Genomic DNA, 15,927 nt, shown 5'->3' on the forward strand with positions numbered 1-15,927 from the left:
AAGAACTGTCACATTTTTTAGTGCTCTCATTCAGGGTGGCAATAAGGATCTGTTCGCTACAGTAATGGTGAAGGCTAAAACTGCACGTACTAAAGGAAAAAATGACAACAAAGGCTGGGTCTACAACATGGCCAAGGGTGAGGGAGGGAAAGATGCCACTGCTGTAAGATACGTTGGTAAAATGAACTCTGGGCTAATAATCAGATCGGTGCTCTAAACCCCTCTAAACTCCTAACGCCTCAGGAAGGAACTTTCCTCTCTAAGGACCTGTTTCCTCATCCACAAAACAAAGAGATTAAACTAGATAATCACTAAGATTACTTCCAACTCTTCAACTATTCTCCATGAAACCTGACTAACTGGCTACAGACTGTTCTCTACCTTGCCAAGAGACAAACCTCTGGATGAAGAACAGAGTGATCTTTTCTGTCCGTGAAACTTAAGCCATCTCCGCCTACTGTATTTTACACTCGTCTTCCTCTTATCACCCAGCTACTTCAGTCATGCCCCTCACTCACTTAAATCTTTGGTACTTGACTCCTAATTTTGCTTTTCTCACTACTGCCTGACATCACCCTCATCTATTTCAATCAATATCTTTGTAACAGCTCACTTAAATACCCTAGTACCAAAATTCCTTTATGTCTGCAACTACTACTAACCTTTCCTCCACTTTATATAGGCAACTTTCTCCAATGAGCAGATCCTAGGGTTCGTCATTACCTGGAAATATACCAGCTCTGAATCCAATACTTTACTTGCCCACAACTTTCTTGTCCTTCCTATTCTTACTCCCTTTGTCATCTCTTCCCTTTCAAAGCCCTTTAAGCTTCACTTCTACTACCCTGCTTGGACAATCTTTTCAAAGATAATCCCACAAGAAGCTCATTGCTGCAATTACCACTGTCATAAGCCCTGTGTATTTGCATCTCTGAGACTGTTCGTGCCTTTTCCTTTCTTTAGAAAGATTTCCCCCTTCCTACAAATTCCTATTCATCCTTCAATACCTCTAATACCATTTTTCATCAGAGCTGAGTTAGGTCCTCTTTTTAGGTAATTCTTATATCAAATAGTGCAGTCAATGTACACTACTTTTGCCTTACCATGTTCTGCACAACTGAGCCCCAGCTGCTTTTTTTAAGCTTGCCTAAATTCTAGAATCAATCCTGACAGGCAAAAACTACTTTAACAGACTCATAGGCCCACATGAATCAAGCTCTCAGATTTGGGATCCTGGAACTCAAGCAACAAAAATCCCCTTAAAACTTAAGAGTCATCATCGTCAATCAGAATCAGTATATGGTACCTTCAGGGAGAACAATGGGATGCTCACGTTATCCCCAGGATGATTGTTATCCACCTTTGCTCCCGTTATGGCAAAGGTTACAAAGCTGCTTATTTGTCCATCTCCTACATTACAGCCAATTTCCCTACCCATTACATCAGTGCCCATTAGACTTGCTGCCCTACTCTGACCATCTAGTTGCTGGACCCAAGGCCATACTGATCTTCAGATAATGTCTTTCTTCCATGGAGTTCTGAATAATGCCCACTTTTGGAAGGGACTTTGTCTTAGCCTGGGATCCTTATTATTCCTTTTTAAGACAAATCTGTTCAATGTAGCTAGTCTCTGACCTCTTAAGAATCCTGGCCAAGATTTCTTTGACATACCCTGTCCCAGTCAACCTGTTTAGAATCATCACTGTAGCAGCTTCAGGTCACCCTGCTCACAGAGCTTCCTTCCGTGAGGTGACAACATGTCTTTGTCATTTCCACATCCCCCTATACCGCCTGACACACAGGAGATGTTTGATACACTTACTTCTCCTTCTGCAGGCTCTCGATCTGCTCAGCTAGCACTCTCTCCTCCTGCTGCATGGCCGCGCGCTGTTGTTCCGTCATGTCCATCTCCATGGCTGCCTCGCTAGTCAAGGCCTCTTCTGGGACATCTGACACAGAGGGTAACCCAACTGCAACAGGAGAGGATGGACTTGGATAGTTTCCTCGACAAAGACGCCCCTTTCCCTGCAAAGAAAAATACATGTTATAAAGTATATTGTGTGACTGTATCAGTTTTACTTGGCCCATTTAGGATAACAAGTGTCCTCCCATCATACCAGATGAATGGTACAAATAAATGGAAACGTTCTGCAAGGAGGCCTAAGATATTTAGTGGAATGTCATCCAGCCAAATACATTTAGGCTAATTATTTCTTGCAAGAGCACTGGGAAGTTACTTCAGTGGGTGGGAGTATAAGAACACATTGTGTACTGGATGAGATTCTTCTTTTTACTCTAAACTGTATCCACTCCAAACTAAATATCCACACATGGCTATTTAAATTTAAATCAATTAAAATTAAGAAAAAATTTAGTTCTGCATTCACACTAGCCACATTTCAAATTTGCAATAGTCACAGGTGACTAGCAGCTATCATGTTGAACAGTGCAAATAGAGAACACTTCCATCAACACACAAAAGTTCTGATGGACAACACTGATCTTTACGTTTAAAGAGCATACTCTCTTCTAGGAAGACCATAGATACATGCCCTGAAACTCAGTTTCATTAAAAAAAAAAAAAAAGTCATTTATATATCACAGGGTGCTCGTGAGAGATACTCTCTGAGAACAACTCAAGAAACTTTCTTGAGATCAGAGGGGAAAAAAATCTTACTGCTTTTAAATTGGTTACTTTCTGTATAACTTCAGCTTCTGATAATGCAGACAGGGTATTTCAGAGTAAGCCTCCTCCTGGGAACAACTGGACCAAATACAAAAACCCAACATATTCTTAAAGGCACTAGAAAGCTAACAAGGTAGAGACCAAGGGGAGGCGAGCCCAGCACTGAGGGCTAATCTAAATTTAAGAGATTGTTGAGAGTCTGAGCAAAGCTTCTGACAGACTACATCAGGGGTCAGCAAACTATGGCTCATGAGCCAAATCTGACCTTGTGCCTGATTTTGTAAATGAAGTTTTACTGGAATACATTCATGCTCATTAATTCATGCATTGTCTATGGGTCTCCTTCAGAATAATAGTAACGTTAATTGTTGCAACCAAGACTGTATGGTCTACAAAGCCTAAAATATTTACTCTCTTGTCCTGTACTGAAAGAGTTTGCTAACCCCTGGGGTAGAGAATAAAAGTGGGAGTCCAGACCCACACAAGGGTGTGGGCTGCTGCCTGGCAAAATTTCTATGCCTGATGCTAGGCTCTCCAAGGTTTGTATCCTAGACCTAAGGGTAAACTGAAATTATAATAGCTCTTGCAGACACTGCAGCCTAGCTTCACATCATTTGAATGGTCTGGAAAACTGTAATCCCTACAATTGTATTAAAGCAATCCCAAATTGCTAGTGCCCTAGAACCTGTCTGAAAAAACAAAAATACTCTTTGGAAAAAAATAATAACATTGTCTCAGGCCTCCATATATTTTTATAAATAATTTTTCAAATACTGTGTCTGACATACAATCAAAAGAAACCAAGCATAAAAGGAGACAAGACAATGTAAATGAAAACCAGTAGAAACAACAGAAACAGAAACCCTCCATGACTCCAGACATTGTGGCTATGAGACAGGCTTAAAATAACCATTCTGAAGGAGACAGAAAGACATTGTTGAATTAGTGGACCAGAAGTTAGGTCAGAAGAAAATATAAAGAATCAAGCAGGGATAACAAAACAAAACAAAACAAAATATTTTCTGAAAAAATTCAGAAGTGAAGGTAAAAGACAAGACACTGTAAAAAGATCTATCACATGTAAAAAGAAAAAAAAATACCAGGAGAGGAGAATGATCCTGTAGCAGAAACATGAGAGATATAATATAGCATAGCATTTTTCAAAACCAAATAAAAAATATCAACCTACTGATTAAAGAAAGCTTTCAAAGCCCTGGTCGGGTGGCTTAGCTGGTTGGAGCTTTATCCTGTACACCAAAAAACTGTGGGTTCAATTCCTGGTCTGGGCACATATCTAAGTTGCAGGTTCGATCCCTGGTCATGGCATGTACAGGAGGCAACGAATTGATGTTTCTCACATGAATGTTTCCCTCTCTCTCTCTCTCTTTCCCTTCCTTTCTCTCTTAAGTCAATAAACATATCCTCAGGTAGTATTAAAAAGAAAAAAGAAAAGAAAGCCTCCGATCTCTAAAAAAGATAAATTTTTAAAAAGTTGATACCCAGACACAACTGCTAAAAATCAAAGGCAAGAGAAAATCTTAAAAGCAGTAAGGAAAAAAATGTACCTGCAACAAAGAAGCAACTTTTCATTAGGAACAATGAGAGGCAGAAAACAATGGCATTTTCAAAGTGATGGAAGGAAAAAGTAACTGCCAACCTAGAATTCTATACATAGCAAAACAACCTTCAGGAATGAAGGTGCATTAAAGACATTTTCAGACAGTCTAAGAGAATGTGGTGTCATCAGACCTGCAGTAAAGAAAATACTAAAGGGCAGATGCAGAATGACCCAAAAAGAAAAGTTAGGGAAGAAGAAACAAAGAACAATAAAAACAGTAAATATGTAAGTCTAAATGAATCCTGGCTACATAAAACGTGAAAATAGTATGTTGGATTAAAAATGTAGATAATTAAAAATACAACAAAAAAAGCAGTTATATTATATAATAGCTAAAGCATATTAAAGTCCTCACATTACCTTGGAAAAAGATAAAAGTACCAAGTAACAGACTTTGTTAATAGATTTTTATTGTAACCTTTAGGTTAACTACTAAAAGAATAGTAAGCATGTAAAAGCTTCTAGACTAACAAAAGAAAAAATGGAATAATAAAAAAAAGGCAAAAAAGAAATACAGGCAAGAAACAAGGAACATGTATCATAAATAATATAATAGTAGATTTAACTCCAAATACTACAGTGATTACATTAAATGTAAATAGAGTTAATGCTCTAGTTAAAAATCTGATGATTGTTAGACTGTGTTTTTAAGAAAAAGCTACGGCCCTGGCCAGGTAGCTCAGTTGGTTTGAGTGTCATCCCAATATGTCAAGGTTGCAGGTTCAATCCCTGGTCAAGGCACATACAAAAATCAACCAATAAAGCCCTGGCTGGTGTGGCTCAGTGGACTGAGTGCTGGCCTGTGAAATGAAAGGTCACAGGTTTGATTCCCATTCTGGTCACATGCCTGGGTTGCAGGTCAGGCCCCCAGTTCGGGGTGTGCAAGAGGCAAGCAGTCGATGCATCTCTCATATGTTTCTCTCCCTCTTTTTCTCTCCTTTCTCCCTTCTCTAAAAATAAATAAATAAAGCCTCCCAAAAATAAAAAGAACCAACCAATGACTACATAAATAAATTGAAAAAGAAATTCACGTTTCTCTCTCCCTCCCTTTTGTCTTTCTAAAATCCATAAAGTTTAAAAAAAAAACATTTAAAAAACTATACTATATGAAGTCTACAATAGATGCATATGAAACATGAAACTTCAGAAAGGCAGGGAGTAAAAGGATGGGAATAAAGGATATACCATGTCTAATCAGAAGAAAACATATAGGTAATAGTAATCCTAGACAAAGTTAACTTTAAGATAAGAAGTGTTAACCTAGATGAAGAGGGATATTTCACAAAGATAAAAGTTCAAATTATGAAGAAGATATAACATTTCCAAATTTGTAAGTACCTAAGAAATAACTTCAGAAATTTAAAGAAAATACTGACAAAAATACTTAAAGAAATCGACAAAACTATGATCAGCACAGAGAGAACAAGTGTGTATACACAAATCAGTAAAGCTATGAAACTGAATGACTTAAATATAACTGATAATAATAGACGTATACAGAATTCAGTGTCTTAACAACTACAGAACACTCAGTATTTTAAAGCACATACAGCAAAGACAATACATTTCTTAGGGTTGAAATAATTTATCTGACCTTTAAAGTAATTTAAAATAAGTTTACTGACAGTGCAATTACAAAGAGAAAACTAAAAACACCTATACATTCAGAAATTAAGAAACAGACTTCTAATACACCCATAGCTAAAGGGTTAAAAATTAAAGTAAGCTTTTTTTTTTCCCCAGGAAAGTAAATAAAAAACAACACAATAAAGCCAAGGGAAAAAAAATAAATACACATAGAGTAAATAAATATTAGAAAAGAGAAGATTAAACCCAAACCGTGGTTCATTGAAGACTCATAAAAAAGTTAAAACACTGGCAAGACTGATGAAGATGAAAAGAGAGAATTCACAAATAACCAAAGGCAAAAATGAAACAGGGAATGTCACTACAAATCTTGTAGACATAAAAAGGATAAGAGGCTACTATGAACAACTTAATGTCAATAAATTCGAAATTTTATACTAAGTGGAGAAATTTCTACAAAAATCCAAGTAATTAATACTGTCAAAAAGAAATACAAAAAAGTGAATAATCTTATAAGTTGAATCCACACATGCAAACTTTCCAGAGAGAAAACTCTAGGTATGATTTCATTAGCAAACAAGAAGAAATAACATACAAATCACACAAATTACCTTCCACAAAATTAATAAAAGACCTATTCCCCAACTCATTTTTAGAAGCCAGCATAACCTTGATATCAAGGCATAACAAGTATATAAACAACTTGTAAGCAACATGTAGGAAACATTACCTTATGACTAAGTTGGATTTACTGCAGTAGTATAATGAAGGTTAAACATTAGACAGTCACTTGGTGTAATATGTCGTAACAATAAAATAAATCTTATGAATACCTCAATGCATGCAGTAAAGGCATTTTATAACACTCAACAATAAATCACAACAACTCTTAGAAAACCAGGGATCAAAGCAAATATACTTAAATTTCATAAATCATCTACAAAAATTCTATAGCAAATGTGTATTTAGTGGTAAAAGGTTAAAAGCTTTACCCTTTGAGACTGGGCGATGCAAAGAATGATCCCTACCATCATCACTACTTCCTTTCAACACTACACTGGAGGTACTAGCTAACACGAGAAAAAGAAACAAAAGGCATAAGGGCAACAAAAGAACAAGTGAAACTATCATTTCTCATGAACAGTATGACTGGAAATAGGAAATCCAAAGGAATCACAGAAAAATTATTAGAGCAAGTAAATTCAGCAAAGTTGCTGGATTCAAGGTGAAAAACACCAAAATCAAATGTATTTTTATTTAATGAGCAACAAACAGAATATAACAATTTTTAAATAACATTTATAATTGCATTAAAATATTAAAATCCTGGTAATAAACTAAAGAAGTGTAAGATATCTACATATAAAATGCTCTGAGAGGAATTAATGGTCTACATGAATGGAGAGAGGTATCATGCTCATGGATGGGAACAATCAATACTGCAAAAATGCAATGCTCCCTAAAGTGATCTATAAATTCAATGCACTCTCAAAAAAAAGCCCAAGAGAATTTTTGTAAATTCTATAGTTTTATGATTCTGAAATTTAAAAAAATGTTTACTGATTTTAAATTTTAATTATTAATTATTTTTATAGAGAGGGGAAGGGAGTGAGAAGGAGAAGGAGAGAAACATCAATGTGAGAGAGGAACACTGATCAATTGCCCCTGGTACATGCCGAACTGGGGACAGATCCTGCAACCTAGGCATGGGCCCTGGCCAGGAATCAAACCAATGACCTTTCATTCTGCGGGATGATGTCCAACCAAATGAGCCACACCACTCAGGGCTATTTACTGATTTTAGAAAGAGGAAGGAGGAGGGTGAGGCAGGGAGGAGGGAAACATCCCATATATGCCCTGACCAGGGGTTGAACCCGAAACATAGGTATGTGCTCAACCAGGAACTGAAGCCTCAACCTTTTGGTGTATGGGACAACGCTTCAACCAACCGAGCCACACTGGCCTGGGCTAATTCTGTAAGTTACATAGCATTATAAAGAAGCCGAGAATAGTCAAAACACTTTCGAAGAAGGTACGATGGCTTGTTCTAGCAGATATTTTCAGAAAGCTATAGTAATTAAAATAGTGGTGTTGGTACAAAGAATAGTCAAAATAGCCTAGAAACAGATCCATGTGTATACAGACTCTTGATTTACAACAAACAAAAGACTTCAGGGAAGTATGGAAAGAATCCTTTTTAAATAAATGGTGCTGGAAAAACTGCGTATCTGTGTGCAAATATAAAGACTACTCGCTACGTTACACCATATACCAAAATTGTCTCCAGCTGGTCTGTATACCTAATATGAAAGGCAAAACAACAGCGCTTTTTAGAAACATTATCTTCATAACATCAGGTAGTAAAAAAAAAATGTCTTAAACATGACTCAAAATGTACTAGCCTATAGGAAAAGGCTGATAAAATTTAGACTACTTTAAAATTAAAAACTCCTCATTCATCAAAGGACACCTTTAAGTGGAAGAAGAAATTTGCAACAGAAGTAACCAACAAAGGGCTTCATCCAGAATTCAAAAAGAACTCCTATAGATCAGAAAGAGATAAGCCAATTAGAAAAATGGGCAAGAGCTCTGAGCAGGTCCTTCAAAAAAGGATATCTCAATGGCCAATATTCTTACGAAAGGTACTTAAATACATTAGAGTCAAAGCACAGAAATGCAAATTAAAACCACAATCACCTACCATTAGAGTGGCTAAAATTAAGAAATCTGGCAGTATAAGAGCTGAGGAGGAGGTGGAGCAATTGGTAACTCTCATAAACTACTAGTATAGCACAACTTTAGGTACTAAAGTTGATGATACATATTTCCTGGGACCCAGTATTCCACTCCTCTATATTTCCAACAAAAATATGTGCACATGCCCATCAAAAATATGTGAATTAGAATGTTCACAGTAGCAATATTCATAATTCCCCCAAACATAAGCCAATGTCCACCAACATGAAAATGGTTAAATTGTGGTATACATATACACTGGAATATTATACAGTAACGAAAATGAACTACAATTCAATTAAACACAATATGGGTTAAGTCTTATGCACAGTAAGATTGAAGTAAGTCAGATGTAAAATAATACATGTATATGATTCCATATATACAGAGTTCAGAAACAGACATAATAACACTACAGTACTCAGGTACTCAGAGATACATACTTTACTGGGAAAACAGCAAAGAAAATAGAGTGATTAGCATAAAACTCAAGTTATTGCTCACCTATGGGGGAGAGAAAGGGATTGTGGTTGGGAAGGAACTAAAGGAGTGCCTCTGGGAACGCTGGCAATTGTCTGTTTCTTGACTGTGAGTGGTATGTGGATGTTCACTTTATAATTCATTAAGATGTTTATATATATTTCTGTGCTTTTCTGTATGTGTTGTATTTCACAATAAAAAAGGTATTTTAAAGCTTTTCAAATTTAGCTATTTATGCAAGTATACTATTATCTTTTGAATAGCATGAGACAATAAACTGACAGATTTCTCAGTTGATTTTGGGGAAAAGGAAGGAAGACATGCTGCCTCAGAAACAGACACTGCTGATCTAGCCTAGGTGGTGAGGTGGAAGTGGAGGGCAAGTTCTAAGGACATTCAGGCTAACTCTTCCAAATGCATGCGTTCTAAAACATGCAATGGGATGAAAATCAAGAGGATTACAGATTGCTATTTCATTTTAGTTCTGAGAACAAGAAGTAAAGAAAATATTAAGAAAAAGGCCCTCAAAACACAAGGTCAGTCTCCAAATTTAACAAAGGATGACCCAGAAGAAAGCACTGTAGAATGGAGACAGAAAATGGGTTCAGAGTATTGGCACAGTGTTAAGAGTTCACTGTGATGGGTCAGAATCACATTATAAATTCCAGGACATCTTTTCATTCCACTTGATTTTGATTATTTTAATGAATACAAATGAATAACATATTTAATGGGTCATAAAAGCCTCAGGGAGCTGGAAAATATCTGAGCTTATTCCTAGTATATACTTCCCAATATTCAATTAAAAAGGTGCCTTTGTTCAGTGTTCATACCATCACCTCCCTAACGGCCTTTGTATTTTACCATGGGTCAGCTAAGAATTACTTAACAGAGCTAAAGAATTTCAAACAAGCTCTACAGGTCTGAGCTTTTTTGAGACAGCATTAAACAAAGATGATGGAGAACCTGAAATCCCTACAGCCCAGAGTTTTCTTACAAGGTTAAAGAAAATAATTTTTGAGGTTGATTACTTAGAGCTTTTAGAAATATGGAAAAACGATAATACTGTGTTAAAAACTGGACATAAACTTGTATACCATAGAATTTTTTTTTAAATCTGAAAATACATCCTTTTATTAATACTAGTTTCCTGAGAGGAATAATATCCTTTATTCTCTATACTTTTCTGTACTTTCCCATTAATAAGCATGAATTAGTTTTTTATCCCCCAAAACTGAGTTTTTCAGACTACTGTGTATTCTTTCAGTGATTTTACCCATAATTGTTTTTGTACCATCAGTACACAAAGCCAACAAAGTGAAAATAGAAAATATTATCTTGGCAATACAATACAAATAAATTTGACCTCTTGGACTCCCTATGAAGAGTCAGCAGTTAACACTTTGAGAAGTAGTTTGTAGTGCCCTTTGTTCATTTCTCACTAGGTAGCTGGTCTTTCTCATATTTATTTATAGGGGCTTCTCCTTAGTAGTTAGCACAAACAATAGACTTTGTGATATGAGTTATAAATATTTCTTATGGTGTATCACTTCATTTTTGCCTTGTTTATGGTCATTTTTATCATGTAATAGTACCTGATATCCATGCTAATGAGCCCATACATTTTTTAAAAACTGATTTTATAATAGTTAAAACCTCCTCTACTCCAATAATACAGTATATTTTTCTATTATATTAGGATTTTAATAGTTTTAATTGGTCACACACTTTATAAACAATCTGCACCTAATTCTTAATGCAAGTACTGAAAAACTGATAGAGCCATATTGGTAATCCTTTTCTGCATCGTTATTTCAATGATTTTCCAGCTTAAACTTTAGAGGTAAATCATTCCTAGAATCAGGATATCAACTCCAATTATTTTCAAATGCTGATAGTATTAGGTTTAAAATCCCACTAATACATGATTTAATAGTATATACTAAATTCAAATTTCCAATTCCATCACATCACCTTAACAAAATTACTAGGAAAAGGTGGATTACTACTACCAAAGATAACACATAATTCTGATATAGAGCCAAGGTTACAAAGCAGTCTGAGACATTATCATGCCTACAGAGAGTTACCTATTTTCAGTTTGTACAGAAAAAGAAATTAGCACTCGATTTTACTCTTTCAATGTGGGAGGAGGTGAGATTCCCTTCTTTAAAAAAACGTGTTTTTAACCAAACCCAGAGAAACAGAGAGTAGATTGGTAGTTGCCAGGGGCTGGGGGGTGGGAGAAATGGATGTTAGTGGTCAAAAAAGTACAAATTTCCAGTTATAAGAGGAGTAAATTCTGGGGATGCAATGTACAGCATACTGACCACATAGTTCACAATACTGAATACTGGGAAGTTACTAAAAGAGTAGATCTTACATGTTTACACCACGAAAACAAAAAAAGGTAACTATGTGAGGTGAGAGATGTCAACTAACCTTATTGTGGTGATTATTTCATAATATACACAAACAGTATATCATCATGTTGTACACCTAAAACTTATATAATGGTATATGTCAATTATATCTCAATAAAACTGGGGTGGGGTAGAAAAACAAGTTTTTAGAACTCTGAAAGAGCTGCATTTATAGAATAGTGATTTTTGGATTAATATTCATAGATACAGCTCTGAATTTATATATCTAGTGTTTTTATTGATACATATACACACACAGACACACACACACACATATATGTGTGTATATATATTTATATACATAGATATGTATCACATGCTGTTCTTATGACTTTAAAAATATTAACTCATAGGAGGTGGGGGGAGACTTCTGTGGAAGTTTTGAAAAGAATTACTAGATATTCTCTCAATGGCTCTGAAGAATGAAAGCACCAGTTCTTTACAATGTAAAAGCAAACAAACAAATAAAAATATTAACTCAATCTTTTGAGTGTGGTACTGCTAACCCCACTTTATAGATGAGAAAACTGAGGCATGGAGATTAAATGATCAGTCCATGTCACAGCACTAGTAAATGGGAGCTGGGATTTAAACACAAATGTCTAGTCCAGAGCCCATCCTGTATTCTGTTGACTGTAACACTTTTGTGGCAATTTTAATCATTTTTTGGGGGGAATGGGAAAGAGTGAATATCCATGTTACACTCTTTTCATAAAAAAAGACCTTTCTGTCTTTTCTGGAAGGGTTGATAAAATTCCTCGTGAAACTGTCTGGTGTTTGTAATAGAAGGAAACTCTTAGATAATTTTATCTCCTCTTTAGTAATTGGTCTATTGATAGCCTTTCTTTTAGAAGCAATTTTGGTAAATTGTACTTTCTTAGAAAACTTTCTATTTTCAAACTTATTTCACAGTTGAATAAAGTTGCAGTCGCTCTCCTCCAAGATGGCCCCCGATCAGTGTCATCTCTTTGTATTCACATCCTTCTTTAATCCCTTCCACATTGAACGGGATTGATCTGTGTGATCATTGTAGAAATCAGAGTGTAACTTGAGGCTAGGGTGTAAAATACATTGTGGGCATCCATCTAGCTCTTTCTTGGACCATTTCCTCTGGAAAAAGTCACTCAGACACTCAAGCAGCCCTATGGAGAGGTCCATGTGACAAACAACTAAGGCGTTCTACCAAAAGCAAGCACCAATAAGCTAGGAATATGAGTAAGACATCTTGAAAGCAAATGCTTAGTTTGTTTTTTAGTTTAGTTTTTTTTTTTCTTTTAAACAAACTAAGCAAAGAAGAAGAACAGAGACAGAATCATGGATATGGAGAGCGCTTTGATGGTTGCCAGATGTGAAGGGTGGTAGGGAAATGGGTGAAGAGTTGAGAGCATTAGGAAGTACAAATAGGTACTTACAGAATAGCCATGGGGATGTAAAGCACAGGAAAGAAAAGGGAGTAGCCAAAGAACTTGTATGTGTGACCCATGGACATGACCAATGGTGTGGAGATTGCCTGAGGGAGTGGGGAGGGTGCTTCTTGGAGGGGGGCAAAGGAGGAAAAACTGGGACAACTGTAACAGCATAATCAATAGAATATAAGCTTTAAAAAATTTTTTTAAAGAAAGCAAATGCCACAGTCCTGGTCAAGCCTTCACATAACTGCAGCCCTGGGATTCAAACCAGAGTTCATGAGAGACATAGCATGAACCACACAGATAAGCTGCTCCTGAATTCCTGCCCCACAAAAGTATACCTATGAGATAATAAATGTGTATTGTTGTTTAAGTCATTAGGTTTTTGGATAATGTTACATAGCAACAGAGAACTAAAAATACAGTAGTTTTTTATGGCTCTCATTTTTCACTGGCATCTATCATAACTCCTTCCTTATTTCTTACTTGTGAATTTGTGCCTATACCATTTTAATTAGTTAATAGTTTGATTTTTGTTTATAAATCAACTTTCTAAAATTACTTTTACCATTTTTTATTGTTTTCTAATTTATTTCCTGCTCGTATCTTCATTATTTCCTCCCCTACTGCTCTCAAGTTTATTTTATTCTATTTTTAACTTCTTTAGATGTTTATTTTCATTTTTCTTGTTTCTCTGAAAACTGCTTTAGCTATATATCTCATAGACTCAAATATATAGTGTTTTTATTGTAATTTTTTAATTACTCAATAATTTCAGCTTTGATTTTTTCTCTTTGGCTTTGAGGTTTTGACCTAATTTTTCCCCCAGACCTTACGTGCTGGGACTGGGGATGGAACCGCAACCTACATATGTGATCTGACCAGGAATCAAACCCACAACCTTTCAGCTACAAGACAATGCTCCAACCACCTGAGCCATACCAGCCAGGGCTATTATGAAATATTTTATAGTTAAAGATAATACAACTGTAAGTACAGTTTCAAAAATAAAAAACCAAACACCTATAATAATAAAACCAACACCACCCAGATTAAAAATTGTTGTACACCACCACCAATATCATTGAAACGTTGTGGCCTGACTTTTGAGAATATTCCATGGGCATCTAAAAAAGTATATATACATTTTTTTCTTTGGGGGTACAGAATTACATGTATATATATTATACTAATCATTAATTATGTTATTTAAGTACATGAACTTTAAATAATCTTTTTCAGGTATCAATTATTCCCTAAGAATGAGAAAATTCTGTTAAAAATAAAATTCCTATTTCACTTTAACAGGTAACTATCAGATCTCGTGAGTCCTGGCTCATTCTCATGGCTCCATAGTGCTTATGTCTCAATATGCTTCAGAACAAAGCCTATTTCTGTTTTATCTTAAGGCTGCCCTTTTGTACAATTACATACTCAAGTTTCTAGAAATTCTTAATTACATAGTTTTTTCCAGAATTAAACCCTATATGCTTTGTACCAACATACCTTTCTCTATCTGGTTAGTTCAGACTCATCCCTTAAGATCTAGCACTCATGTGACCTCTTCTAAAGCCTCTCCCAGTACCCCTGACAGAATCAAGTACTTCTTCCTTAGTACTCACTGTCTGATTCCTCTGTTCCTCCTTTCAGAATATCCTTTCTAAAACCCACAAATTCAGCTATCTAAACGTGTACATTTGCCATCCTTTGTTTGAGGAGGTCTGTATATTATTGCACTATCTACTTTTTCTAAGAATGATATTCTGAAAGCGATTCTTAATTATTTGATTGGGTCAGATTTCTATGAGACCAGTCCTTTATAGGCTTCTCTATTATTCTGTGAGACCAGTCTGTATTATGCTTACCTACTATAACAAAAGTATAGGCAACGAAATGTTTTAATGTGGACGATCTAAGTGAAGATACCCTCTTTGAGGTAATCCTCAGTTGAGCTCAACATTTTCCATTTTCTCCTACAGCTTAAAGAAGTAATAAAAGAAACACATAGAAGGTACATCAAAGTGTTAAAAGGAATAAAGCCACCAGGAGAGTTTTGATTTCTCAGAAAAATGTTATAAGGCCCATGATGGAGAAAAGATGCAGCAAGGGACAGCAAGGCACGGTGGATGGGACACAAAGAAATTCAATACTATGAGTCAAATTAAGGCCAAAGAGTTGAAGATAGATGAACTTGGAGAGATACTTGTAGTAATGATTAGGGAGTGGATTGCACAGCCCTTAAAAAACCTTATGACTATATGGGAAAGATATCTATTATCCTTGCCAGGGAGTCATGATACTTTATGAAGATCCAAGAGAAGTATATATAATTGGGGTTTGTCCATGGGTTGAATATATAAGGAGAAACTGTGCACCACCTAGATAGGCCTGTATATAGCTCACTAAAGCACAAATCTCAGACTCCTAAATAAAGAAACCACACTCCAAACCAGCATTTTGGACCAAGATGGACTATCACCATGAGTGTCTTCTGTTAACACAAAAAGAGGAAGCAAGGAACTGAATTATCAGACCATATCCTGAGGTGTCTGCTTTCGTGGTAAGGAAGGATCTAGAAAGCTGGCTGTTTACATGTTATAATTAGGAAACCAGGCTTGTTCAAAATCCCAATACTTGTAGTTATGATTCACCAGATAATGAGGATTAGTAAACACTTTAGACATTTTCATTTCTTGTATTTACTACTTATATATGAAAAGGAATTATCCTCACAAAGTATTTCTATGTAATGCAGTGAGCCGACAGTATTGTATGTACTGTAAGAGCAGTGGTTCTCAAAGTGTAGTCCATGGATCCCTGGAAGAAATCAGGGGATGTCTCCAAGCCTATGGAGATGTCAAAATTATTTTTATAATGATACTAAGATGCTCGGTGCCCTTCCACTTGACACCACACTAACTGTACAAACTGTTGGCATCTTTGCATAAATCAAGGCAGTGGTAACAAACTACACTGGTAATCATTGTA

The 15,927-nt window shown here is 35.8% G+C and overlaps 1 protein-coding gene across 9 annotated transcripts in view; it reads right to left on the reverse strand.

Moving 5' to 3' along the window:
* The window catches only part of MYO9A (myosin IXA), a 290,265-nt gene that overhangs the window by 2,567 nt on the left and 271,771 nt on the right, over nt 1-15,927 (reverse strand). For all 9 annotated transcript variants that reach the window (XM_054562050.1, XM_054562278.1, XM_054561989.1 and 6 more), the window contains one exon: nt 1,823-2,025. In XM_054562050.1, coding sequence (XP_054418025.1) covers nt 1,823-2,025 — 203 coding nt within the window. The remainder of the gene's footprint in view (nt 1-1,822; nt 2,026-15,927) is intronic.

The sequence above is a fragment of the Pteronotus mesoamericanus genome, unplaced genomic scaffold, assembly GCF_021234165.1.
Source record: "Pteronotus mesoamericanus isolate MK-2021 breed Mesoamerican mustached bat unplaced genomic scaffold, CSHL_Meso_final contig_100, whole genome shotgun sequence".
Classification (NCBI taxonomy): domain Eukaryota; kingdom Metazoa; phylum Chordata; class Mammalia; order Chiroptera; family Mormoopidae; genus Pteronotus; species Pteronotus mesoamericanus.